This window comes from Sceloporus undulatus, chromosome 1 (genome assembly GCF_019175285.1).
Source record: "Sceloporus undulatus isolate JIND9_A2432 ecotype Alabama chromosome 1, SceUnd_v1.1, whole genome shotgun sequence".
Classification (NCBI taxonomy): Eukaryota; Metazoa; Chordata; class Lepidosauria; order Squamata; family Phrynosomatidae; genus Sceloporus; species Sceloporus undulatus.
Genome location: NC_056522.1, coordinates 44986828 through 45014363, shown reverse-complemented (window position 1 = coordinate 45014363; position 27536 = coordinate 44986828). Strand labels below are relative to the sequence as shown.

General features: G+C 40.5%; 1 protein-coding gene across 1 annotated transcript; it reads left to right on the top strand.

Moving 5' to 3' along the window:
• The first annotated feature begins 266 nt into the window (after nt 1-266).
• On the top strand, nt 267-27536 carry ACBD3 (acyl-CoA binding domain containing 3). The gene is made up of 8 exons (XM_042444860.1): nt 267-663; nt 14665-14806; nt 15766-15906; nt 17153-17311; nt 19621-19795; nt 21450-21639; nt 22463-22747; nt 25269-27536. The coding sequence occupies exons 1-8, from the start codon at nt 324-326 to the stop codon at nt 25478-25480; spliced, it is 1644 nt and encodes a 547-aa protein (XP_042300794.1). The 5' UTR covers nt 267-323; the 3' UTR covers nt 25481-27536.

Below are 27536 nucleotides of genomic sequence, written 5' to 3'. Positions count from 1 at the left end.
AGGTAGCTCATATATGTGTGTGTGAGATATATATATATATATATATAGAGAGAGAGAGAGAGAGAAGAGAGAGAGATGGTGTGTGTGTGTGTGTGTGTGTGTGTGTGTGTGTATATATATATATATATATATATATATAGATGTGTGTGTGTTGTGTGTTGAGTCATTGGGAAGCCTGAGGTGATGAAGGGGAAAGGAAAAAGTGCTGCACAAGGAGGCCTCCTCCCACTTCCACTTCCGCTTCCTCCTCCTGAGGCCCGGAAGTTCCGGGTGGCGGCGAGGGAGCCGGAAGTCGGGACGTGGCCGCCCAGCGGAGGGAGGCGATGGCGGTTGCGGTGGCGGCGCTGGGCTCTGAGCGGCTGGAGGTCTCCATCGACGGCCTGACGCTGAGCCCGGACCCGGAGGAGGCCCGCGTGGGGCAGGCAGAGGCCAGGCCGCTCCCCGCCGGAAGAGGAGCCGGAGCCGCAGTGGGCCGGTCGGGGGCCAGCGCCAGGCAGGAGGCGGAGGAGGACGAGGAGGACGGAGAAGAGGAAGAGGAGGCCGAAGAGGAGGAGGCAGCCGAGGGCGGCGGAGGCGGAGAGGGCTCCGGGGCGCTGAGCCTGGAGCGGCGCTGGGGCTTCGGCCTGGAGGAGCTCTACGGCTTGGCCCTGCGCTTCTTCAAAGGTCAGGCCCCGGCAGCAGGGGACCCTTCCCTCTCTCCCTACATCCCCCCAACAACAGACCCAGGAGGGGGCCCTTCCTTCCTTCCTTCCTTCCTATCGGTAACCTTCCTCTCTAAGCGAACCCCCAGGAAGTGGACCCCTTCCCTTCCTTCTTTCCTGCCCACCCATCCACTCTGCCTACCGAGGTGAGACCCCCCCCAGGAGGTGGACTTGCTTTCTCCCTTCGCTTTCCTCTCCCTCCCTCCCTCCCTCCCTGACTTACCTACCCAGGTGAGCTCCCAGGAGCTGGACCACCCCTTTCCTCTCTCTTCCTTCTTCCTGCCTGCCTACCTGACCTGCCTGTCTGGGTAGCTCCCAGGAGCTGGACTTGCTTCCTTCCTTTCTTCTCTTTGCCTTCCTTTCTTGCCTGCCTACCTGACCTGCCTGTCTAGGTGAGCCCCCAGGAAGTGGACTTCTTTCCTTTTCTTCCCTCCTTCTTTTCCTTCCTACTTACCTGCCTGCCTGCCTCTCTAATCTGCCTGCCAGAGAGCTGGGCTTGTTTTTTTCCTTCCTTCAGAGGTGGCCCCTTAGAGTTGGACTTATTTTCTTTCGTTCATTCATTTCTGTGCTGCCTTTCTCCCAAAAAGGGAACCAAAGCTGCTCAGAAGATGGAAAACATTTTTTTAAAAAAAAAAAAGCTTTTTAAGAATTTAAAAACCAGTCAGAATCATCTAATTAGAATAGTATAGAATGAACAGTAAAAGCATACAAAAAGTTTAAACCTAACACACTCTTTGTATAAAGCCACCTCTGTCATGATTGATATGTTAAAGGGTTTGCCTAAACACTTCCCAAGCTCCCTTGCCCTGACCTTTCACACCCCTCCAGGGCCTTAGACCCCCACAGAATTTAGGTCTGCCAGCATAGTGCAGGGGTTTGAGTATTGGACTATCACTCTGGAGTCCAGGGCTCCAATCCCTGCTTAGCCATGAAACCCATTGGGTGACCTTGGGCAAGTCACATGCTCTCAGCCTCAGAGGATAGCAATGGCAAACCTTCTCTGAAGAAAACCCCATGATAGGTTCACCAGACTTGGAGGCACACAGCAACAAAGGTTGCATCTGCACTGCAGAAGCACTCCAGTTTGACACTACTTTACCTGCCATAGCTGAATGCAGTGGAATTCCAGGAACTGTAATTTGTTGCTATAGTTCTCAGAACTATCCCATCACACTGAGCCATGGAAATTAAAGTGATGCAGCCAAAGCCCCTTCCCCAGCCCCACTCTGAGGTAAGGAAAAGGAAGAGGGCTTCTGGTGAGCTCAGAGATGGTATCTATGGAAAGGATTCTGCTTGCAAGGAAGGGAGCATCACTTTTCTGCAAGAATGGTACTGAGCGAGCTAAGATATCCCCCATCCGCACTGCAGAAATAATCTGGTTTAACATCACTTTAACTACCCTGGCTCAGTGCTAGGGAATCCTGGGAATTTATTGTGTCACCAGAGTTCTCTGAAAGAGAACGCTAAATGTCTCACAAAACTACAGTTCCCAGAATTCCCTATCATTGAGCCATGACAGTTAAAGTGATGTTAAACCAGATTATTTCTGCAGTGCGTATGCAGCCGTATCCCCTATATAGCTGTGTGTGGAAGAGAAGGGGCGTTAGGCACACTGGAGGTGCAAGGTTGATTTCTGTGAAGGAGAATCTTTTGAAGCCAGGGCCAGAATATTGAGTGCTGCCTCAAAAAAGCATTGACTGTACTGTGGGGAGATATGATTCATCTGTAGAGAAAGGTGGGAGCCTTGGTCCTCATAAAACTCATTTATAGAGCTTGGTTGCTGCCATGCCCTTTTTTACTGTAGATGGTTGTTTGCTCAGAAACTGTTTGTCATAAGGGAAGCTGGACCCATGTGATTCTGACAGATCAGTTTCTCCAGGGCATATAGACATGTCTTTATGTTGAAAAGAAAAGGAACAAAAACACTCAGGATATTTCTTATGGAATATATGAAAATGAAAATAGTCCCCCCCCCCCCCGATGTTGATGGCAGTGGTACCTTGGATACAGAGGGCTGACTCTATTGCTCTTATTAAAATTACTTTTTGCTGATTACTTGTTCAACTCCTTCCCTGGATTAAATCTGTTTTTTGTGGCAAATAACTTTTTACAGTTAGTAACACTTCCACGGGTTTAAAATGCATTTCTTCGAGTGAGTTGCTTGATGCTTTCATGTAAAGAGAGCATTGACACTCAGGTCATCCAAGATGGATGCCAAATTCCATGTAAATTTAAAATCAAACAAAATGTCAAAACCACAAGTACAAAATACAGAGTAATACTGTAGATTGCTTTTGCAAACCCATGTCTGCTTGACCCATTATGTTTATAGGCCCCACAGCCAGTTACACAATCTGTCCTGGATGTTTTCTTGGTGATACAGTACTTTGATGTGGCTTTCTTTGAAGGATTATATTTTATTGTAATTGTCTTCATGTTACATAGGTATTGCTAACAAAATGCACCTCTGACTGCTAAAAATAAACCGAAAATAGTCATTTATAGTAGGAGGAAGTGCCAAGTCTTTTAACTTGAGCAATTCATAAAACTTTGTAATAAAGTGGTTAGTGTGCATTGTCTTTCAAAGAGAACTACAAAGGAAAGATCAGTTGGTATCTGCCTAGAATGCCTTGATAGGTATAAGCATTAAACATTAGCCACGTGAATTTTCGATTTCATCTTCTGTACTGTTTCTTGCTATATAGTGTTAATCTACTATGCAGTGAAACCCTTCATCTTTACTTGGAAGTTACCTGTACTGAGATGAATAATGTTTATAATCAAGTACACATAATAAGATTGTAGTTCTTGGCATACTATTGTGTATATTGCTTCTTTCGTATAACCATAAATTTGTGTTTATTTAATTGGGACTATGTGTGTTCTTCAGATGATCATATCAGGACATAAGAGGTTAAGCCTCTTACTTCATGTTCATCATTTTGCCACCACTGTGCATTTTGTGACTTGGTGAAGTCACATAACTACCTTGATTGCCTTAGCTATTTACTGCACCTGCTAATGACTATCACACTCCTCGTGATTAGTGTTATAGATTAATGTTATGATTTAAAATGCAAATTACCAGTAGAATGGGCAGGGAAGGATAGATTACTTCTCCATCACCTACAATAGCTCAGGTGCTGACAAGAATGATACCGACAATATTAATTCTCAACATCATGTGGGCCAACAGAACCACTGTAACAGATTCAGCTGCTGCTTGGCATGACTTGAGATGAGAAGGTTATTATTTACTTTCTGTTGGGAGGCAGTATTTCATCTTGAGCTGTTTATTCTGGCAATTTGTCATTATTTGTTTCATTTTTATTGAATTCAAAGCATTGTAGCATTTATAATTTTTTTAAAAATCTGCACTTACAGGCTTTTGCCTTTGAAACATCAGGTTATATCAAATTACTTCATATGCAGGGAGCGTCTTTACTTGGTTCTTCTCTAAAGGAGTTAATACATTGCTGGAATAGTTATTTCAGCAGCTCATAATGTACCAGATTATGCGTTTGTGAATGGGCAGGATCCATCTAGTTTCACTATTCTGACAAGCAGTTTCAAGTGGAGTGGGGAGCAATTTTCTGGATTTTTCCCCCTTCCTCATGTAGCCTATATAAGATTTGTGTTGCCACCCCAAAATCTTTGGGGGTTAGAAGCTGTTGAGGGAAAGGCTAATAATTGTAAATAATGTTTTTCCATCTTCCTTTTGCAAAAGGCTGCTGTCATAGGGGGAAACTAGTTGGATTCCATTCTGTATGTCAAAGCTGAGAGATGTCTAGTCTTAACTGTCTTAGAGAATCTCTGTTGCAATAAAATTGCTTTAACATGTTAATCAATACAAGTTGGTGTCTGGGTACAAGTTTATTTACCTTCTCTTTTAAGGTTTGGTGCACTATATATTAACACTGTCGTTCCATTTCAAGAGTGAATAAAAATTGTATTTACACTCAGGTGTTCGGGTTGTATAGAGTTTTCTTCATACACCCACACACACACTATCCCTCCACACCATCTCAACTCAGAACACCAACAACATCTTGACAAAATGCAGGCTTGTGACTAACATATAACAACATGGTTGGTCCTATAAAGATATCACTGTTTTGTGGATTTTGGATGTTATTGTATTTTGCTATATGGCCAACACAGATACCCTGAGTATGTTTTCTATATAGTCCCCAAGTTTATTCCCTACTGATTCCACTTAAAGGATCTCCCTAGGATAGGGAAAGGAAGAAATAATGCTCCTAACCCCTGCCCCCACAATTCCTCATGGAACATATACTACAAAGGAACTAAAAATATTATATTAGGTCAAAAGAGATCTCAACATTTGACATAGTTTTCTTAATGTTTTGCAGCTTTTGCATAATATGCAAAGCATTTCTGGGTGTCTTCTGGGTACACTAAGCCCTTTCTTTTGTGGTTGTTTTTTCTTAGTAGCCAGAATGGACTTATAAGCAAAAGGCATGCAGGTTATCTATTTACGATGGTTGAATTTTTTGTATATGTGCACACACGCTCACACACATGCAAAATACAAACACACGATGAGGAACAGGAAAGTTCCCATTGTGATATCTTTCCACTGAATGTTTTTCATGTCTTAATACGCATTGATTCATAACATTATCAGATAATTTATGGGTTCAATACCTGTGTAACTGAAAAGTTTTGAACTTAACAATTTACTTTTTCCAAATGCCTGTAGCCAGAAAATATATCATGGTTATGTCCTCAGTGCCTTCCATTGAAAATTTTAAGATAAAAAGGGGAACTACAGTGGGCCCTCCCGATTAGCTGAGGTTTGGGGCACAGGACACCTGTGAAAGTGGGAAGACCACAAATAAAAAAATAAACACTTGGTTATTTTTTTACCTGTAAGAATTTCTAGGTTCTCCAGCACAACTCTCTGGTCAACATCAGACAAAAGTTGATCATAGAATCATGTTGGAGAACCTAGAACTGCCTAGAGAAGGGTTTTTCTCTAGGAATCTCTAGGGTCTTCCAGCAGAGTCACACTGGGGCACCTAGAGATTCCTAGAGGGAGCATATGGATTAAATCCATGAATAATCAAATCCTCAAAAGTCAAAGCCACAAATGTGGAGGCCTGACTGTATACAAGTTTTTATCTCTAATGTGTGTCCCGATATTCCAGTAAATATTTGGGGGGGGGGGGTTGCTTGCTTGCCTGTAATGTGAATTGCATAAATAATATATTTTCTGCTCAGCAGTAAGTTCTGCTGGACTTGGTGAGGCCACCTCCAAGGGATGTACAGAAGAGTGGAGGCTATCAGTGATAGTTCAAGATCAGTTCATCCCCTTTTGACTTTGCTAACAGTTCCTCGTTATCTTATACAGCATATAAAGTTGAATGTCTTTTTGTTGACAGTGGCCAACAGAATTGGGATCCTAGACCATTGCAGAGCCTCAGAACATACCACCATTCTCATGAAATCCACATCACATTGTAACTGCCTCTTCTGTTTCTGCCATTAACTTTGCATTATAATGCTAACTTTTATGAAAGAAACTTTGTGGAGACTCCTACACAATAATGAATTCAAGCATGATAAGGAGATTGTAACCTACATGTCTCTCCTCTCCTGAGTGAACAGAAGATGCCATTTGCCAATCCCTCTTGCTTATCTTCGGAGCAAGCCCTCGAGTGTCTTGTTCTCTCTTGTAATATTACTGTTTTCTGCTATTAGTGAAGGGCTTCCTTTCTTAAGAGCTTCTATCTTTTTGTTTCTCCTTCAGGCATCTTTTTGGTTGAAAGCAGATTTGAGTGCCTTGGCCTTTGGTGAAGTGGCAAGATTTCAGTCTGAAACTTGCAGATATATAAATTCTAAAAATGGTAGTCTGTGCTGACTTGAAAAAATAAATGCACTAGGGGCCATCAAAAGACAAAGAATAAAATTACTTTTCCCTTTATTCCACCTTTAACCTGATATGATTATTTGTCTAGCTGAACTAAATAAATGTAGATGTGCAGATGTCCAGCATTATGATTGTTGTTATGTGCCTTCAAATCATTTCTGACTTATCACAACACCAAGATGAATCTATCACAGAGGTTTTTTTTTAGCAGAATTTGTTTGGCGAGAGTTTGCCTTTTGCCTTCCTGTGAGGCTGAGAGAGTGTGATTTGCCAAAGGTCATCTAGTAGGTTTCTATGGCCAGCAGAGATTCAAACCCTGGTCTCCTGGTACCCTAATCCAGTGCTCAAACTACTACATCACATTATAACACATCAGCAATTTGTTGTGTGTGGATTGCCCTTTAAAGCAATCATGTTTGAAAACATTCTGAAACTGGTTGCATTGTGGGCCCTCGTCCAAATCCTTCTTGCCAGGTTTTACTCTTGAACTTCCAAGTTTTTACTCTTGATAACTTTTTCCAAATTCCTTAAGACACTTGCTTAGTTTTCTTTTACATTTTTCCACAGCATGTTGTGTGAAATTCGTTGAGCAGATAGTCTAACTCTTATCTTTATTCTGCACTGTAATCTGATCTACAGCAGCAAAGAAAGTTCTTCAGTTGAAGTCATGAGATTACAAGAATAGGCAATGTTGTTATTGGGCAATTTAATCATGTCAGTGTCGTCTTCCATCTCAGTTGCAACTCACACTGTACCAACCTATGTCCTGGAAATAGTTCATTTAGTTGGGTCATGTAATGTGAGGCTACCAAAGCATTTTAACAACTCTTTCTAAGTCTGTGTGCAGACAGTTACTTTTCAGTCATTGCTTGTAATGTATGTACAGTGAGCCTTCCACATTCACTGGGGTTAAGGGCACAGAACCTCCATGAAAGTGTAAAAACCACAAATACAAAAAAAATTGTTATTATTGTCATTACGTTTATTTATATCCTGCCCTTCTCCCAAAGTTGGGACTCAGGGCGGCTTACGGCATTAAAAAACACCATACAGTTAAAAACATACAAAAATATTATATGAAAATAGAATTAAATTACTACAACAATTAAAACAAATTCAATGCTAAAATCAAGTTTAAAAAGATTAAAATGCTTAAAATATATTAAAACAATATAACAACAATAATAATAATAGTTTTTATTTATATTTCCCGCCTCTCCCTACAGACCCTAATTCCAGCATGTTCAAACTATGAACACTTTAAGGCACTATTGGTATAGCATACAACAAAAGCCCTTATGCTTATTTTTTTTCCATAAGGGAAGATGGGAAGATTCATTCTGTACTTGTTCCATGTTTCATCATGTGTTGTAACTACTGCCATTCTTTGTATGCTTTCAGACTTCTCTGAACATGCTGCAATTGTGCTAGTGTCATTAAGTTCCTCCAAACTAGTACAACACTTTACTTTTCTTACAATTGTGCTGGATCAACAGCTGCTTCATAGTTTCCCTGGGCATTTTAAAATGTTAGTATCTGAATTACAAAGAAGTCTTCCTTTTGTAGTCTAATATAAATACAGTTAGGCTGGTGCTGATGGTGCTGATGTTAATTTGGGATGGAACACTTTGGGCTGGACTAATGATTGCGGGACATGCAGACTTTTAATGTCTGGCATCCCTCGTCTGTTGTTTACCAAAAAAGCAAATATGAAATTTGTCATTATTTATTATTTACTTGTTGGGTGTCTTTTAATAAAGCTTTTCAGTCTTGCCCAACCCTGCCTGTCCGCAGCTCATGTTTCAGTCATATATGTGAATAATTCATTAAGACACTGTTTAATAATTGAAAGTAAAAACCATTTATATATTTGCTTCAGTAATGTTTTTGGTAATTTTCTAATTTAAATCAATTTCTACAATGTGCATGTAAAATAACATGAATAAATAACGTCTGGGCAAACATGTATCCAAGCTGAAGACTCAAAAAGAGGATTTATGTACTGGAAATCATAAAGGTGCAGGCAGATGTCTTTATATAGAATGAACAAACAAAACCCCACACTCATTTAGAAAGCCTTCTTTCTGTGTTTGGCTTTGCCAGTACAAAATGAATCTTATTTGTCATCTTCTGATCTTTCCAATTATATTTTTATCTTATTTGTCTGCTTCTGTCCTTTCTGTAATATTTTCATCATACCCTTTCTCCAAGTAGCTTACAGAGGTGTGCATCATTATCTGCCCCATTCCCATTTTTATATTTGCAGCAACTTTGCAAAATGATAGGCTGAGAGATTGTGACCAGCTGACAGCTACCTGTTTCATGGCCGAGTAGAGTCTTGAACCCATTTCTCTCTGTTTGTTTTCTACACTCAAACCATGTTTTGGCTTTTTTTGTCTCCTGGAGCTTCATTTTGCCTTGTCATATTTGGCATAAGATAAGGACAGATATTCTATGAACTGAAACCTTTGGTGGTTCTTGAAGGCTTCTCAGTGAATGTGTGTAGCTGTTAACCATTTTCTGTCTAAAAATAGATTCCAGTGTGTGCAGTGTCATTTAGAAGTAAATGTGCAAAAAACTGGACACTTAGTCTCTTCCATTTTTTGTATATGACAGAACACTAGCAGAAGGAAAACTTGTTCCTTGGTGCTGTATCTCAGAGGAACACAGCAGTGCATATGAATCAGGGATGGAGCACCTGTGGCCTTCCAGATGTTGAACTAGAGCCAGCATAGCATAGTGGCCTGAGTGTTAGACTACAACTCTGGAGACCGGGTTCAATTCCCAGCTCAGACATGAAACCATATGGGTGTTATTGAGCAAGTCACATGCTCTCAGCCTGAGGGGAAGGCAATGGCAAGCCTGCTCTGAACAAATCTTGTCAAGAAAACCCCATGACAAGTACGCCTTATGATAGGTTGCCATAAGACAGAAAGAGCCAGTTCCATATGGAGGGCCACAGGCTTCTCACCCCTGGAGGTTCCATGAGGAGGGACTTCTTGCAAGGGACAGGTTGCATCTCACGCTAGTTGGAAGAAATATTTTTGCCAACAGTCTCAAGAATTTGATCAGGATGGCTTTAAACTGTTTCGTGAGGGAGGGAGACAATATTAAGGAAGGCAAAAGGGATGGAGAAAATAGTCAAACTGGCACAGAGGAAACAAAACAAATAGTGCAAGGACCCAACAGTGGGAGGCAAAAAAAACTTGCACAGGCAGCAAATAAAGGGGACCCTTGGTCTGTGATGTCTCTACACTAATGCACAGAGCATGGGAAATAAGCAAGATGAAATCGAACTCCTAGTACAACAAAGCAAATATGATATAACAGGCATCACTGAAACCTGGTGGGATGAGTCTCATGATTGGAATGTAGAAATAGAGGGGTATAACCTTTTAAAGAGAAATAGGCCAAACAGGAAAGGAGGAGGAATAGCACTATATGTCAGAGATATTTACACCAGTGAAGAGATCCAGGACATCAATCATGGAAGCCAGGTGGAGAGCACCTGGATAAAAATTAAAGGGGAGGAAAACAACAAGGATGTTACGGTGGGAGTCTACTACAGACCCCTAAGTCAGACTGAGGAATTGGATGATATCTTTCTAGAACAGATGACCACACAGTCAGAAAGGAGAGATGTAGTAGTGATGGGTGACTTCAACTACCCTGATATTTGTTGGAAGTCAAACTCAGCCAGATCCTCAAGGTCTAGCAAATTCCTCACTTGCCTGGAAGATAATTTTATTGTCCAAAAGGTGGAAGAGGCAACAAGGGGGTCAGCTATTTTAGATCTGATCCTAACCAACAAGGATGACTTGGTTAATGGGGTGCAAGTGGTGGGATCATTAGGTGGAAGTGACCATGTTCTCCTGGAGTTTGTTATACAATGGAAAGGAGAAGCCAGGCATAGTCAAAGACGCATTCTAGACTTTAGGAGAGTGGATTTAAATAAACTTAGAGAAGTATTGAGCGTGATCCCATGGTCAGAAATACTAAAAGAGAAGGGAGTTCAAGACGGATGGGAGTTTCTCAAAAGGGAGATACTGAAGGCACAATTTCAAACAGTTCAAGTGAGAAAGAAAAATGGGAGGTGTCTCAAGAAACCAGGATGGATGACTAAGGAACTTTCAACTGAGCCAAGTTTTAAACGGAACTTGTATAAGAAATGGAAAAAGGGGGAAATCACCAATAAGAAATTCAAAGAAATAGCAGGCATGTGTAGGGGTAAAGTCAGAAAAGCTAAAGCGCAGAATTAACTGAGGCTTGCTAGAGAGGTTAAGAACAATAAAAAGGGCTTTTTTGGATATGTACGCAGCAAAAGGAAGAAGAAGGAAACAGTAGGGTCACTGCGTGGAGAAGAAGGCAAAATGCTAACAGGGGACAGACAAAAGGCAGAATTACTCAACACCTTCTTTGCCTTAGTCTTCTCAGAAAAGGAAAAGAGTGCTCAACCTGAGGAAAATGGAGCAGAGGACAGAATAGGGGAATTTCAGCACAGAATAAGTAAAGAGATAGTAGAGGAATATCTTGTTAATCTAAATTAATTTAAGTCTCCAGGACCAGATGAACTACATCCAAGGGTATTAAAAGAACTGGCAAATGTAATATTGGAGCCATTGGCAATAATCTTTGAAAACTCCTGGAGAACAGGAGAAGTCCCAGCAGACTGGAGGAGGGCAAACATTGTCTCCATCTTCAAAAAGGGGAAGAAAGAGGATCCCAACAATTATCGTCCAGTTAGTCTGACATCAATACCAGGAAAGATTCTGGAGCAGATCATTAAACAGAGAGTCTGTGAACATCTAGAAGGCAATGCCATAATCACAAAAAGTCAACACGGGTTTCAGAGAAACAAGTCATGCCAGACAAATCGGATCTCTTTCTTTGATAAAATTACCAGCTTGTTAGATGAAGGGAAGGCTGTGGATATAGTATATCTTGATTTCAGAAAGGCCTTTGACAAGGTTTCCCATGACATTCTTGCAAACAAACTTGTAAATTGTGGGCTAGACAAAGTAACTGTTACATGGATTTGTAACTGGTTGACCGGCCGAACCCAAAGGGTGCTCAACAATGGCTCCTTTTCATCCTGGAGAGAAGTGACCAGTGGGGTCCCACAGGGCTCTGTCCTGGGCCCAGTGTTATTCAACAATGACAGAATTGAGGGCATACTCATCAAATTTGCAGATGACACCAAATTAGGAGGAGCAGCTAATACTCCAGAGGACTGGATCAAAATTCAAAACGACTGAATAGACTAGAAAGCTGGGCCAAAGCTAACAAAATGGCTTGGGCCCAGGGTACTTGGAGGGCCGCCTCTCCCCATATAATCCGCCCCGCACTCTCAGATCGGCCAGGAAGCAATTGTTGAGGGTTCCTGTTACGAAATACACCGTGACTGCACAGAGGGCGTTTTCCAACTCAGCCCCGCAGCTTTGGAACTCTTCCTGGCGAGCTCCGCTCGGTTACCTCCCTTGACCTGTTCAGGAAGAAGCTGAAGACCTACCTCTTCCAACAGGCCTTCCCCTAGGTATTGTGATATCTGTTCTCTCCCTGTTACACTAGCACTTTTGAGCTAGTTATTGTGGTGGCAAACTGGAGCGTGTCTAAAGGAGGGCAACTAAAATGGTGAAGGGTCTGGAAACCATGTCCTATGAGGAACGACTTAGGGAGCTGGGGATGTTTAGCCTGGAGAAAAGAAGGTTAAGAGGTGATATGATAGCCCTGTTTAAATATTTGAAGGGTTTTCATATTGAGGAGGGAGCAAGCTTGTTTTCTGCTGCTCCAGATTCTAGGACCCGGAGCAATGGATGCAAGCTACACGAAAAGGGTTCCACCTCAACATTAGGAGCAACTTCTTGACAGTAAGGGCTGTTTGACAGTGGAACAAACTTCCTTGGAGTGTGGCGGAGTCTTCTTCTTTGGAGGTCTTTAAGCAGAGGCTGAATGGCCATCTGTTGGGGATGCTTTGATTTGGATTTCCTGCATGGCAGAGAGTTGGACTGGATGGCCCTGTGGTCTCTTCCAACTCTACGATTCTATGGAAAAAAAAGAAGTCTGTCCTAGTATTAATAGGCTAATTTAACCAGGTTAATATCTTCATGCAGGCATTCTCATGGTTAATAAGCATTACAGTTGGCCCTCTGTATCCAAGGATTCTTGAAAAAATATTTTCAAGCCCTGAATGGGATTCAGCCATTAATGACATGACAGTATTTTTTAAAAGCCCAAAAAGCAAATCTTGAATTTGCAATTTTATATAAGGACACAATTTTACTATGCTATTGCATATAGCGGGACTTGAGCATACATGGATTTTTGTATCCACTGGGGGGGTCAAAACCCAGTGGATACCAAGGGCCCATGGTACTCCTTTAACAAAAGATTTGGTACCAGAGGCAGAAACAACATGGAAACAAGAGAGATAGGTACTTAAACCATAAAAAAGAAGAGCAGTTTAATATATTTCAGCCAGTTTTTTATTTAACACTAACAATATGACCATGTGAAATGAAACAGCCAGATCAGGAAAGGCTTGTATAAATAAATAAAAACATGTTGAATCTTTTAGGGATTATTTGAAGCCTTCTTCCTAAATAATAATAATAATAATAATAATAATTTTTATTTATATACCCCTTTCCAAAGGATCAAGGCGGTTCACAAATTAGATAAACAATACATAAAATACATAAACAATTTACATAAGCAGTACATAAAATACATAAACAAATACATTAAATATGCAAACTAAAATTCCATCCTTTATATCTTAACAATAATCAAATTACAATTTAAATTCATTAAATATTTAAAATAGATAAAATTAAAATAACAAATTAAAATTTAAAATAAGCAGGCATAGGAGGGACATTTGGGCAAACAAGAGCAAACTGCATCAATGAGCAGGAGGATCAGTCTGGGAAGGCCTGCTGAAAAAGATTTGTCTTAATAGCCTTCTTAAAGGCATCAAGAGTGGTAATATGATGGATCCCCTGTTGCAGGTCATTCCATAATTTAGGAGTGGCAGCTGAAAAAGTCCTCTGGGTGACTGCAGTCAACCTGTATCCAGCAATGATTTTTCACCCACTAGCCTTCTGTTTTCTTATGATTGCTATTTTGGTGGCCAGCCTTATAGATATGTGGTTTTTTAACAGGCTATTATTATTGTTATTGTTGTTCGTTTGTTTATTTTATTTATACCTCTGCTCTTTAGAAATGCTGTCCGTATGGCTTACAAAATTGTTAATTAGACAGTTTTCTGCCCTCAGTTTTATAATCCAAAAAGACATGACACAAAAGGAGAAGGGAATGGCAGTGGGGAAGGGGGTCAGGCTAATGGTAACTGGTTAGACAGGTTTATCTGACCTCCCCTTTTCTCTCTGTTTTGTTCTTCAGTTTACCTTACCTGTTGTACAATACCATTCTTTCTCAGCTTCAGCTGTATTGCATTTCTTATTGCAGACAAGTTTCTGCAACCCATAATGGAAAGTCTCTGGCGCGTTACAGAGCGCCGAAAAGCGGCACTCTGCCTGCGCCGTCATTAGCTGCGCCAAGAAGCCCCAGCGGTCAAACCGCAAGGCTTCCTGGCACAGCTGAAAAGAAGCGCCAAAATGGCACTTCTCTATGCGTCGCGGCGTCATATCCGCTGCGCGATGTGTGGAATGCGCAGCCATTTTGTACGGACTCGGTCCGTACTAGGGTGAGTCCGTACTATTATGCCCATCTGTAACGGGCCTATATTTCTCTAGTTTTCCTTCACTGTGTTCCCAGTAGTGCTAAAAATATTTCAGCTAGATGGATGATGAGGAAGAAAAGTAGAGGCTAGATGGACATAAAAAGAACATAGTAAACTTTATTAGTAAAAAGGAACTTCACTGTTAGAGGTTTTGTTAATTGAGTTATGTTTTTATTTCCATTCATGACAATTTGTCCCCATTGTCAAAAAATTTTGCTGATTAATTTTCATGACTCACTTGTCTGTGGAATGGTGACATGCAGTGCAGACTGGTGCAGGGACTTCGACTGTGCATCTTTAAACTCATTGTTATCATTTATCTTCTTCAGAAAAAGATGGCAAAGCATTTCACCCAACTTATGAAGAAAAGCTCAGACTCGTAGCATTGCATAAGCAGGTTCTGTTGGGACCGTATAATCCAGACACTTGCCCTGAAGTTGGATTCTTCGATGTGCTGGGAAATGACAGAAGGTAAATGCTACCATTTTTTTTCTGGAGCTGCCCACCAAATAGATGATTTCATCTCAGTTGAATAATTCATACCAGGATTGGTCTGTTGGCTATGGTAGCAGTCTTGTAGTAATACCTCACAAATCCAGCAGTTAAGCAAGCTTTGAAAAATAGCATTTCGGGAGTTCTGTATTTTGGGGATCAGGGGGAATGTGCTTTCCTATACAGTTTGACAGATAAAGATCCAATTTGTTTTATGGTTGAAATGAACAGTCAGAATATTGGCAGATTTTATATAAATTTATATTTAGTCCTCCTGCAGTGCTGCGGGAAGAAGGACAACATTGTTGCTAACCAGTTTAGTACCTCTTGAAATTCTATAATAGAGTTTCTGTCTATGACCATCCTTGAATCCTATTGTCGGAGAAAGGTGGGATATAAATCCTTGAAATAAATAAAAACAAAAACTATGTGCCTGAGTGCTAATTTAAAAACCATTCAAGAAGGCTTCCTTTGCTCACACCTCCCCTGTTGTGCACAGGGCAGAACTGCTTCCAGTGTATCTGGCTTCATAGCAAAAGAGCTGGTGGCTTTCTTTTCAGCAGTGCAGTGAATCTGTTCTCAGTTTTAGTCAGATTTGAGAGGAAATGGACAAGATGCCTAAAACTATAGGTTCAGCCCCTTCAGCAGCCTCTTTACACTTTGGATTAAAACTTGCAGTGAGCCCACAGCCCTACTAATGTGAGAGCTACCAACTGCCACTGTCAAAACATGAACTGGATTTATGGAGCTCTTACCCACAGTGAGATGTTGTTAGTGTTTGTCTGTTCTTTACATTGTGTTCTCTTTTCTTTGCCTAAATTAAGTAGAGATTCTTTAGCTTTGAAATCCTGCCCTTCCCATAGTATTGCCATACTTGTGTCTGTTTATAAGCACAATTCAGTAGACAAGATGTTATTTTGCTTATTTCCTCCTTGCAGGAAAGAATGGGCTGCCCTTGGAAACATGGCAAAGCAGGATGCCATGACAGAGTTTGTAAAGCTCCTAAATAAGTGCTGCCATCTCTTTTCCACATATGTTACTTCCCATAAAATAGAGAGAGAAGAACAGGAGAAAAAAAGGTAAGCCATTCTAGAAGTGGGTGGGGCTGCATGGAATGTGTTTGCTGATTTAACTGTCACTTAGTTCTTAAATCATTTTAATTGGTTTTTAACTATTTTGGCATGATATAGGCTGCTACCACACTGCAGAATTAATGCAGTTTGAAGCCACTTTAATTGCCATGGCTCAGTGTTATGGAATCCTGGGATTAGTAATGTGTTGTGACACAAGAGCTCGCAAAACTACAAATCCCAGAATTCCATAGCATTGAGCCAAGGCAGATAAAGCATTAATTCTGCGGTTTATATGCAGTCATAGTGCAGTTTTTCCTGTCTTTTGGAAACAGATTACATGTTTTGAAAATCTTAGTATTTCTGAAAGACATGGAATATTGGTAAAGTTTTAAGTAACACATAAACATTTTACTTGTCACCATTGTACAGGAATTTTATCACACATGTTCTTGTGGTTTAAAGTGGGATATCTTTTGCCTTGAAATATTCATATTTTGCACATCTAAGAAGATATTGATATGTTATCTTCTTAGATTTCACAGAATTTGGATTCCTTTGAAGAAACTGAACTATGTGGCTTATATTGTCTGTTTGCTATCAGATATGATTTTGTGCTTATACACTGGTGGCATCTTTCATTTCTGGTATTTTTTTGGCAAGGAATAACTCCTTTAGAATCAGAGTTTAGAATACCATAAAGAGAAGACTTGCTGAATTTTCCTAGTTTTTTAACATTTTGAATTGTTGTGGTATAAAGAAGGAAAGGAAAAGTACACTGCATCTCCTAGCATTCTTCACCGTTGACTCTACTGTCTAGGGCTACTAGGACCTGTGATCCCAACAATATTTGGATGGTCATATGATTCCCATCCCTGTTGTAAGGTGGGAAATAGTTCTTATAGAATCATACAGTGTTTATTCTGGGAGAAATTTCTTAAATTTTTCTCTGCTGCTCAGGATCACCTTCTGCTTTACAGCACAGTCCTTTTCATGTATATTCAGAATTAAACCCCATTGAATTCAATAGGTTGTTCTCGGAGATAAAGATATATAAGGACTGTAGCCATAGTATGTCACCACAGATAAGTTAATGTGACTGCTTCTTATTTGATTTCCTTCATTGTTAGTAATTCCTGTGACGGCTCTGTACAGAAGTGGATAATCATCTCTATCTCGGCTCTTTATCCTTTATGAAGGGTGGTCACAGAAAATTGAAGTCCATTGAATAGTCTGATAAACTTGGCTATTACAGGAGGGAAGAGGAAGAACGGAGACAACGTGAAGAGGAAGAACGAGAGCGTTTGCAAAAAGAGGAAGAGAAGCAAAGGCGAGAAGAGGAAGAGAGGCTGAGACGGGAAGAAGAGGAGAGGCGGAGAATAGAAGAAGAGAGATTCCGCATGGAACAGCAGAAGTAAGATGGCAACTGTTCATGAATTAGCATATTTCTAGTCCATTGTGTCCTAAAGACCTTCTATATGTCAAGTCATTCCTTTTATTCTCACAATAGCCTTGTAAAGTGAATTAGACTTAATCTAAAGAAATTGTGGTTGTCTGTAGTCACACAGTAAGTTTACAACGAAATATTTATTTAGGAGCCAAGCTCTTTCAAAATAACACACAAAAGGAGTGAAATAAGACACAATAGAAGAAGTAAATATAAAAGTAACATAGACCCAAAACAGATGGGCATAAAAACCAGCTTCTTTGTGGCTTGGGGGCGTGGCTCCAACCCATGAAGAAGCCGTGTGAGGGTTGCTCCCAGCCTGCCCAAGGCGGCCCAAACCTGCCCCCAAAAGTTGCTGATCTTTTCCACTCCTTGCCACGATCCATTTGGGACCGCGGCAGAGGCCAGCATCCTGCCACTCTGTTTCACCCCATACACAGTATTTCAAAAAAGTTGTTGTGGACATGCAAACTAACTTATGGTAACTTGTGATGTGCTGGTTTCTTTGGTACAAGTAATCAGTATTGGGGAGTGTTGTGCTACAGTTTGCTCAGAACTTTAAGGCTTTTTTTTTTTTACTATAGCAAGAAATGAAACAGAATGTATGAGTTAATCCCTTAAAATCACCAGAAAATATTAACTGTTGTTAGATTGAGAAATTGTGAAGTGTAGTAGTTACATATTTGAATTGGCACTTGACAGACCCTGATTCTAATCCCCACTGAGCCATGAACCTGGGTGAGCTTGAGCCATTCACTTTTATTATTTATTTATATATATATGAACCTGGGTGAGCTTGAGCCATTCACTTTTATTTTATATATATACACACCACACACACACACCGCCCTTCAGCCCTAATGGCTCTCAGGGCGGCTTACAATTATTATTTTTAATCAGACAGTTCCCTGCCCTCAGGCTTACAATCTAAAAGACACGAAACAAAAGGAGATGGGAATGATGGAGGGAAAGGGGATGAGGTCCAGTGGTTCTTCTCTCCCTCAGAGGCCTGGACCAAGGCAGATGGATTGGAGGGAGGGCTCTTCCTTCTTCCAGGCTAGTCCTGATGGAGCTGGACCTGCCTGGTGACCTCCCTCTCAGGCCAGCGGATGGTAGTTATGGAGGGCGGAGTCTCCTTCCTTCAGGCTGGCCCTGATGAAGCTGGACCTGCCTGGTGAACTCCCTCTCAGGCCGGCGGATGGCAGTTATGGAGGGCAGAGTCTCCTTCCTTCAGGCTGGCCCTGATGGAGCTGGACCTGCCTGGTGAACTCCCTCTCAGGCCAGTGGATGGCAGTTATGGAGGGTGGAGTCTCCTTGCTCTCAGGCTGGCTTTTTCTTTTTCTCAACCAGATCTACCTTACAGGAATGTTTTGAGAATAAAATGAGGAAGAGTTGAGTAGAATCACATAGATGAGCCTAAATATCCTAAAGGCATCAGATCTTGTCTGATCTTGGAAGCTAAGCAGGGCCATTAGAAGAGCCCTCCCTCTTTGCCATCTGACTTCATCCAGCATCAGAGGGAGAGAAAGGCCAGCCAGGCCTGGCTTAAAGCAAGAAGAAGAGCCCTCCTTCCAGTCCATCTCCCATGCTCCAGGTCTCAGATCAACCGCTGGACTTACTCCCCTGTCCCACTGCCATTTCCTTCTCCTTTTGTGTCATGTCTTTTAGATTGTAAGTGTGAGGGCAGGGAAATGTCTAATTAAACTATCTGTAAGCCACTCGATGGGAGCCTTTCTGGTTGAAGAGTGGGGTATAAATACAGTAAATAAATATTTGGATGGGAGAATGCCAACAAATACCAGGTGCTGTAGGATGTATTTCAGAGGAAGGAAATGGCAAAACTACCTCTGGGATTCCTTGCCTAAGCAAATCCTATAAAATTCATGCAGTTGTTGTATGTATGCTGTAAGTCAACAGATGACCTGTAGGCATACATGCACACAGAGAGAGGGAGGGAGGGAGAGAGATAATCACATATGCTATCTTGAGCTAATTGGAGGAAAGGCAGGATATAAATGCAACAGATAGTGATTTTTGTTTACAAAATAAAATTCAAACAGTTGAGTTTCTTAACCACTGCCTCTAACCAAAAAATTAACACTGCTTTCCCATATGCTATTATGTTCAGAAATAAATCCTAAATATTGTTTATCTTTGTTACTATAGCAAGGTTGTTGTTTTAGGAGCATTAACTTGCGGTATTTGAGACCAATTGAAAAACTGACTCCTCAGATGCCTACAGAGTAATTTATTAAGATGATTTGTTCTTCATTTAGACAACAGATAATGGCAGCACTGAACTCTCAGACGGCTTTTCAGTTCCAACAATATGCTGCCCAGCAGTATCCGGGCAATTATGAGCAGCAGCAGATCCTAATTCGTCAACTCCAGGAGCAACACTATCAACAGTACATGCAACAGCTTTATCAGGTCCAGCTTGCACAACAACAGGTATAGTACACTGTGTTGTCAGGGCAGCTTTTGAAAAAATAGATTTTCAGCTCCTGGCTCAGAAATCAGTGAGAGAACATACCTATGTTGCAGTCACCAATGAAGACAGAAATAAAAAATAATAATACCATATCAAATCCCTATATTAACATTCTTTTTGTTAAACAAACCCCTTATTTTTCTGTCCTTTCCTCCATCTTTTCTCAAGGGGTTAAGAAAACAAAAATAAATATGCAGCCAGTGATGTCTATGCTACATGTGCAAATTTTGCTAATCGTTGTTTTAAAATTCCCTGCCTCCTACAGAGAGATTACCCAGTCCAAGAAGATAGATAATTTGGTGTTAATATTTGTTATAAATATTGAAGGTCAAATTGTTATGGTGACTAGGGGACTCAGATTCAAATCCTCAGCTAAAGCCCATTGGGTGACCTTGGGCGACCATGCCATTTGTCTGCTCATGTTCAACTGTTTTACTTCATAGTTATGAAGATAAAATGAGAGATCAAGAGAACTATGACTTAAATCTAATTGCTTGTCTCACCTGGAGTAGAGCCTTTGAATTATCTGCTAATTGCCAGGTAAACATTTATGAAAATCCCATTGATTCAGTGGGCCTACTTTAGTTGAGACTAGTGGTTAGATTTAGGCTTGTATATGATGTCCTGGGCTTCTTGGGAAAAGATCAGGATAGAATAATTCAATAAATGTGTTTTGTTGATATCTTTTAATCTGTTTTTATTATTTAATTTGTTTTTATTTGAATGTTAATGCCATTAGATTTCTTCAGGACAGTGTTTGGAAAAAGGGCAGGATGGACATTTAATAAATAAAATGTTGAAATTAACCTATGCCCGGTACAGACTGCCACTTTGGGGCGGCCTGGGGCCAAAATTAGGGTTTAGGAGAGTGGCATGTCCTCACACTCTGCGCTCTTATGGTGCCATTTTGGGCACGCGTGTGCCAATGACGTGCCTTGTGCACCACATCCAAATGGCCCGGCGCACAAGAGACGTCACTGCGCCGCTCCAGGGTGCTAATGGCACCTTGGCAGCAGTGCAGAAAGGAGCTGCATTTTGCAGCTCCTTTTTGGAACGGATTGTTACCACACCCATGCAGTTGCCGCAGCAATGATCCAGCGCAGAAAGGGGCAACATCTCACCTCCCCTTCCTGCCCGGCTGCACTGAGCCTTACTAACTCAAAGAAAGAGTCTCACTTTCTGTTTTATTGTACAATTAATTTTTAGCATTTTAATGGAATCGTTTTAATGCAGTCTCTAGGCTTATGTCCCAAGGACATACCCAGCCTCTGCATCTTTTCTTAGAATTAAATGCTGCTGCTGCCATTAATAGCAGGAGTCGGCAGCCTGTAGCCCTGCAGATGTTAACAGAGTGCATCTCGCATCATCCCTCTCTCCTGACTATATTGGCTAGAGCTGGTGTGGGTTGTAGTCAAGTTGCCAGTCTGTTGTGCACAGTAACTCTAACAATATCGCACCCCCTTAAAGCTAATTGAAAGGAGCTTTGTCTCATCATTTAGTTCTGTAGCAATAGATTCTGTGATGTTGCCCTCCTGTATGATATATTCTGCAGGTAACTCCCATAAGATGCATTCCACAACTTTCATTGTCCTTATGACCTTTTTACATTTGTAGGCAGCTTTGCAAAAACAGCAGGAAGCAGCAGCCACAGCAGGGGCTTCAGTTACTTCCATGTCAAAGGCCAATCCAGCAGTCACAGGAGAAATCCCATCAGTAAATGGGCAAGCCAGTCCTCACACAGAGAGCCCTGAAAAAGACTTGGAAACAGATGCTTTAGAAGAAGCATTAGAAAATGGACCAAAAGGTATGAGTAAAGATTATTGAACTGTTAAAAAGAATAACAGAAATCTTGTAATAGAAATCTGCTTGTATGTTGCTTCTGATGGACTCTTTTAATAGTAGTTTCTTCTGTTATGGTTGGCAGCTAGAACCCCTTTGTTTGTTTGTTTGCTTGTTGAATTTATATCCTGCCTTTCTCCCAAAATAGGATTAAAGGCAGCTACTTGCATTTTCCTAGGTTAAGCCTGTAAACTACAGTCTCTTGTCTGTGATTCTGTGGTTATCTATTAAAAGAAAGAAAGAGGAATGGAGAAGTGGGGAAATACCTCCAGGAGTGTATTTTCCATTTAAATGCTATTTTGAGGAGAGTGCACCTTTTAAAAGGCCAAATGTTTGGGGTGACTTTCTAGTCATTTCCAATTTATACTGGAAAATTGGGCAGCGTGGCCCTAAGGTGCTCTATGGTTGCCAAACGTGGTTTATAGTTAAATGTCTTTGGTTAGAATTGAAGCCTACCCTAAGCATCCTGAAAGGAAAACACTAGAGGAAGAAAGGAGGTAGTAGTCTTTCCTTTTGCTTCTAGATTAAGGTAATACATGGTATATGATTAGAATCTACATACTTGCTCCTAAATCAACTGTGAACTGACTTAAACATATGAAGAATTGGCAGAATCGGTATGGTTTTCCCCTAAGCCTCTGTGAAAGTGTCAGTAAATGTTTTTGAGAGGGAGGTCCTTCTTTGTTGGGGATTGCTTCTAGTTTCTTGGTCTGTTAGCCCAGACTGATAGTGTGTCTGGGTATAAATTGTTCATTCTTGAACTTTCTTTGTCCTGTCTCCCTTTTTAGAATCTGTTCCAGTCATAGCAGCACCCTCCATGTGGACACGACCCCAGATAGCAGACTTCAAGGAGAAGATTCGCCAGGATGCAGACTCTGTGATCACAGTTGGCAGAGGAGAAGTAGTGACAGTTCGTGTACCAACACATGAAGAGGGTTCTTATCTCTTCTGGGAGTTTGCTACAGACAATTATGACATTGGTTTTGGGGTATATTTTGAATGGACAGACTCTCCTAACACAGCAGTCAGCGTTCATGTTAGTGAATCCAGTGAGGATGAGGATGAAGATGAAGGTATCTTATTTTATGCACTTTGCTGGAGTTTGAGATACAGAAAAGGCTATCTCTTGTACACTTTAATATGCATAGGAACATCAGCTGCCTTATATAGTCTGCCCTTCTCTTACGCGGGGGATCCGTTCCAGACCCCCCGCCCCCGCATAAGAGAAAAAAACACGGATACTGAAGCCCCATTCAAATGAATGGGGCTCGTGCCCTCGTCAGTGTGGCAGTGGCACGCGGGGCGCACACCACGAGAGCATGCCCCATTAATGTGAATGGGATGCGCCTGCCCTGTGCGCTCCCGCACAGCTTTGAGCGTATGCTCAGAACCACGTATAACACAGGCGCACTGTACTGTGTAAGGCCTCAGTCACTCATTAATGTGAGCAAACTGATAGTTGTTTAGGGTTGCAGGCAGACCTCTTTCTTAGCTCTACCTGGGAATCCATGGTATTCTAAGGTAGTTTGCCAACCATGTGTTAACCAGGCCTGGCCCTAATTAGGTTCCAAAATCAGACAAGACTAGATGTGTTCAAGCTTGAATGGGGGATGAGACAAGGGTTGAGGAGTAGCTGATGGTTGTCCAATTTGGAATTTGGAAACTTGGTTCCAGTGTGGCAAGTGGGAAATAGTGATGAGAAGCTCTGCAATACTGCAGGTTAGTCACTTGTATCATTTGAGTTCTCAAATGGGAGTTGTACAGAGAATGTTGGAGACAGTTTAAAAACCCTCTTCATGACTATTGCTGACAGTGACCTTATGCAGCCTTGCCTTGAAAAAGATTCCATAACTGCTATTTCTCTTGCAACAGTCTCTTTCACGAATCCTGTCAACTTCATGGGAATTTCAAATTTGCTAAGAATTAACATTGATCAGAAAATGGTACCTATTGAGATTCAGTAAACATCGCTAAAAAAAAAGTCTGCCTTTTGCAATACACTTTTATGGTTTACTTTTAAAGAAATGAAGCTTAGAGACCTGATTAGTCAGTTTAGTTTGTTGTATGTTCAGAAAATCTAGATTGCCATAATCTAGAATCTAGACTCCAAAATATGTGTCTTTCTGTTCTCTCTCTTCAACCATGTGTGCCAGATTTTATTGTACTCCCAATTATTATTATTATCTAGTTCATTTTTTTTTATCCTTGTAGATGGTGTTATTTCCCATGTTCTCTTTTTTCTTGCTGTTGTTAACTGCCCTTGAGTTGACTTTGACTCATGGCAATCCTGTGGGTGAGACATCTCCCAAATCCCCCTGGCCTCAACCTCTCTGCTCAGGTCATGCAGGCCCAGGCCTGTGTCTTCCCTGATTGAGATTCATTTTTTCTCATGATATGTCCAGTAATGGATTTTATTGTTTCTGTATTGTGCGCACATTTTAAATCTTTTATCAGCAAAATAGTCCTTGCAGAAGAAAGGATATTCTTGGATGTTAAGATAGGTATGAGTATGATTGTTGCTAACTGCAGCTTCAGGCTAGAATTACCAACATTACCAACATTATTTATGACAAAGCCTGGTTGAGTTGCCAACTTTGATGGCCTTCTTTTACCTTTAATTTGCCAAATTTGTATTATCATAAATAGTTAGTTATCTTTCCTTATTTCTTGGTGGGAACTTATTTGAAATGCTTTCAGTCACCTTAAGTGTAACAGTAAATTGGAGAGCTTGTAAAAGTTATAATATCACAGCCACCATTTATTTTTGTAGAATCTGTAGGAATACATTATTGTTACAATTATCTCAATCCCTTCCAGATCACTGAGGAGCTCTGGTCCCACTGATATCCATGGGTCTTAAAAATTAGTCACTGAGTTTTGAAAAAATTCAAGCAATTAAAAGAAATCCTGTTATTTTCAAATATTGATTTTAAACGTGTACAAGGCAGCTAATAGATACTTTACCTCTTAGTTATCTGTGTGGTGTATCGGTTTGAGTGTTGGACTGTGACACTAGAGACCAGAGTTCAAATCCTGGCTCAGCCAGTGGCAAACCCTCTGAAGAAACCTGCCAATGAAACCCCATGATAGGTTCACCTTAGGGTCACCATAATTTGGAAATGACTTGAAGGCAAACAACACACACAGGCAGTTATCTGAAGGAAGACTGAAGGCCATGGTCTTCATTCTACTGTTCCCTGTAAGTGGTAGAATTCCTACATATTAAAGGAAAAAATCAGCTGTAAACTAGTGGAACCAAAAGTAATATTCCTGTTCATTGTGCATGTTGATCAAGCTTGTGATACTGGAGTGCTGTTTGTTTGCTGATTTTGGAAATGAAGGGATGAACTTTAATTGCTTCTGACAAAATGTTGATATGATAGCCATCTTTTCTTGCAGAAACATTTGGTCATTGCTGTTTTCCCTAATGTCCTGGCACAGACTAGTTCTTAGAGTATTGCTTTGGTTAAATTTAAATTAGTTATATATGTGTAGTAATCATTACTGGTTACAAATAATAGGCTATACAGTTTGTTTGGTATCAAGGAAAGCTGGGTCGAGTGACTAATGTTTTATTCCTGACTCTTTTTTCAGAAAATGCTAGCAGTGAAGAGAAAGCCAAAAAGAATGCCAACAAGCCTCAACTAGATGAAATAGTGCCTGTGTACAGACGAGACTGTCACGAAGAAGTGTACGCTGGCAGCCATCAGTACCCAGGGAGAGGAGTCTATCTCCTTAAATTTGACAACTCCTACTCACTATGGAGGTCAAAAACAGTTTACTACAGAGTCTATTATACTAGATAAAAATCTTGTTCTGGTGTCAGAGGCTGGGGTATTGCAGAAGACGTCATGTTGTTTGGAATTTCCGTCACACATATTGGACTTTTAGATGCTGTTACCCTGTCTGATGTATCTGTATGATTTTTGTGTGTGTGTCTGTGTTAACATTTGGCACTGGGAGTTGGGCTTTCTTCTGCAGCTCAGTGTTAATGCAGTTTGTGGGGTTAGGATTTCCCCAATCCTTTCTGGTGACATGGTTGTTGACCAGAGTATAAGACAAAAGGTCAAGCAAGATATGTTGGCCTTTAGAACCCCTTAAATGCCTAACACACACATAAAAGGAGAAGGTGTTTCATTGGTGGCAGTCAGTATGATGTTGCCTGACCTATACGCTTTCAACATTTAAAAAAATAAACCTGTTAGTTGTTCATATGAAGGTACCAGCCTTATTTGCGGGGGAGGGATACAGATGCAGGTTGCACTGTAGAAAGCAAATTTCTTATAATTGTATTTGAATGTCAGATTTTTACACCATTAAACTTGAAACCTTAGTGGATGCAGTTTAGAAATGAATTTGTCTTGTGTCTGTTCTCATTGAAGAAGTCATTCAGAACCTCTCTATCCAGACAGAATGCTGTCAGATGAGGGAGAAAAAGATTGTATGAATTTCTGTGTGCCCAGGTGCCCTTGGTGAAGGTAGACAGCTCCTGTGAGGCAAAAGTGTGTGTATGTAGGTACACACAAAACACACATCAGAGAAACCTTGTCTGATCTCCAACTAGAAAGTTTAATTTTGGACACTGAGTAAATAACAAAATATGTATCAATCTTTCCTTCAGTCCTCTTGTAATCTTGAGTGCAGGTTGTTGACAACTAAGCTGGAACATGATTGATTTAGAATAGCAGTTTTCCTGTACATACAGTTTTCCTGTACATACTGTACTAAAATTCAAGGGAGCTGCTCATTAGCAGTTCTCCTTGTTGAATTGTCAGCTATGTGCACAAGACTTTCCTATTGGAGTACATATTTTTGCAACTGTATGAGATAGGCTTCGAATTAAAACCAGTTCTCTGCCTAGCTTTTGTAGTCTTTGGGGACTTTGTCAAAGAGAAGAGAATTTGCACTTTGTGAACTTAATATAATTGAACAAAGTTATGTTGTAAGGAGTTCAGGTTGCACTAATATTATGGACACTCATCTCAGTTTGATTCACATTGCATTTGTGTGCTCATTCTTATCACCTTTTGTCTTCTTTACTTACACCACAAGTACAGGCATTCTATATTTGCATATCAGGTTTAGAGCAAAACTGTAAAATTACATATTTGCTCAGCCGTGACAAAGGCAAGTAGATTTCTTCTCTCTTTGTCACAGTGTGTAACAGTGTTTGTGTGGAACCATGATCCCAAGAAGCAGTTCAGGTATTTCAAAAATGGCTTTAAGTATGTTATGTTTGAAAGATGCAATCTTCCCCCAACCCGCATTACAAATTACTGTTTGCAGTTGAATATCTATGAGTTAGCTGCAAGTAAATGTGTTTCTACTAGAAATGAGTCTTGGAATTTTGGAGGGTTTTTTGTTTGAATATCTGTACATACATTATATATTTTTTTCCTTTTTACATCTTATACTGAGATACTGTAAATCTCTTAAAAAGCAGTTAATTTTTCCATTTCATTTTATTTTAGCAGTGTGTTGCAAGATTTTCTAATTAGTGCTGCTCCAGTCAACGCTAATAACATTTTCTGTTCTGATGTGTAGATAACACTGTATAAACCCATAAATTTAGGAAATCACTTGCTTTTTCAAAGTTGTATCTAAACTTTTTAAAAAAATTAAGAGGGAGGCACTAATTCCACTAAATATTTTAGATTTCTTTTTGTCCATATTAAATTATGATTTAACAGAAAAATTGTGTTGGACAGTAGTGTATGTTTGTAAACATCAGCAGTTTTTGCTGTCAAACCTTGGATATCAAGATCGAAAAATGCCTCTGACTGTTGATTAGTTCAGAAAAGTGCGCTTTCAAAATACCTTGGAATAATATATTTAATCTGAATTAAAAATGCTTACATGGAA

Excerpts from the sequence above, each read along its gene's own strand:
- ACBD3 (XM_042444860.1), top strand. The coding sequence starts at position 324 with ATGGCGGTTGCGGTGGCGGCGCTGGGCTCTGAGCGGCTGGAGGTCTCC. Across the intron at positions 664-14,664 it reads GGCCCTGCGCTTCTTCAAAG|AAAAAGATGGCAAAGCATTT; the intron begins GTCAGGCCCCGG and ends TATCTTCTTCAG. Across the intron at positions 14,807-15,765 it reads GTGCTGGGAAATGACAGAAG|GAAAGAATGGGCTGCCCTTG; the intron begins GTAAATGCTACC and ends TCCTCCTTGCAG.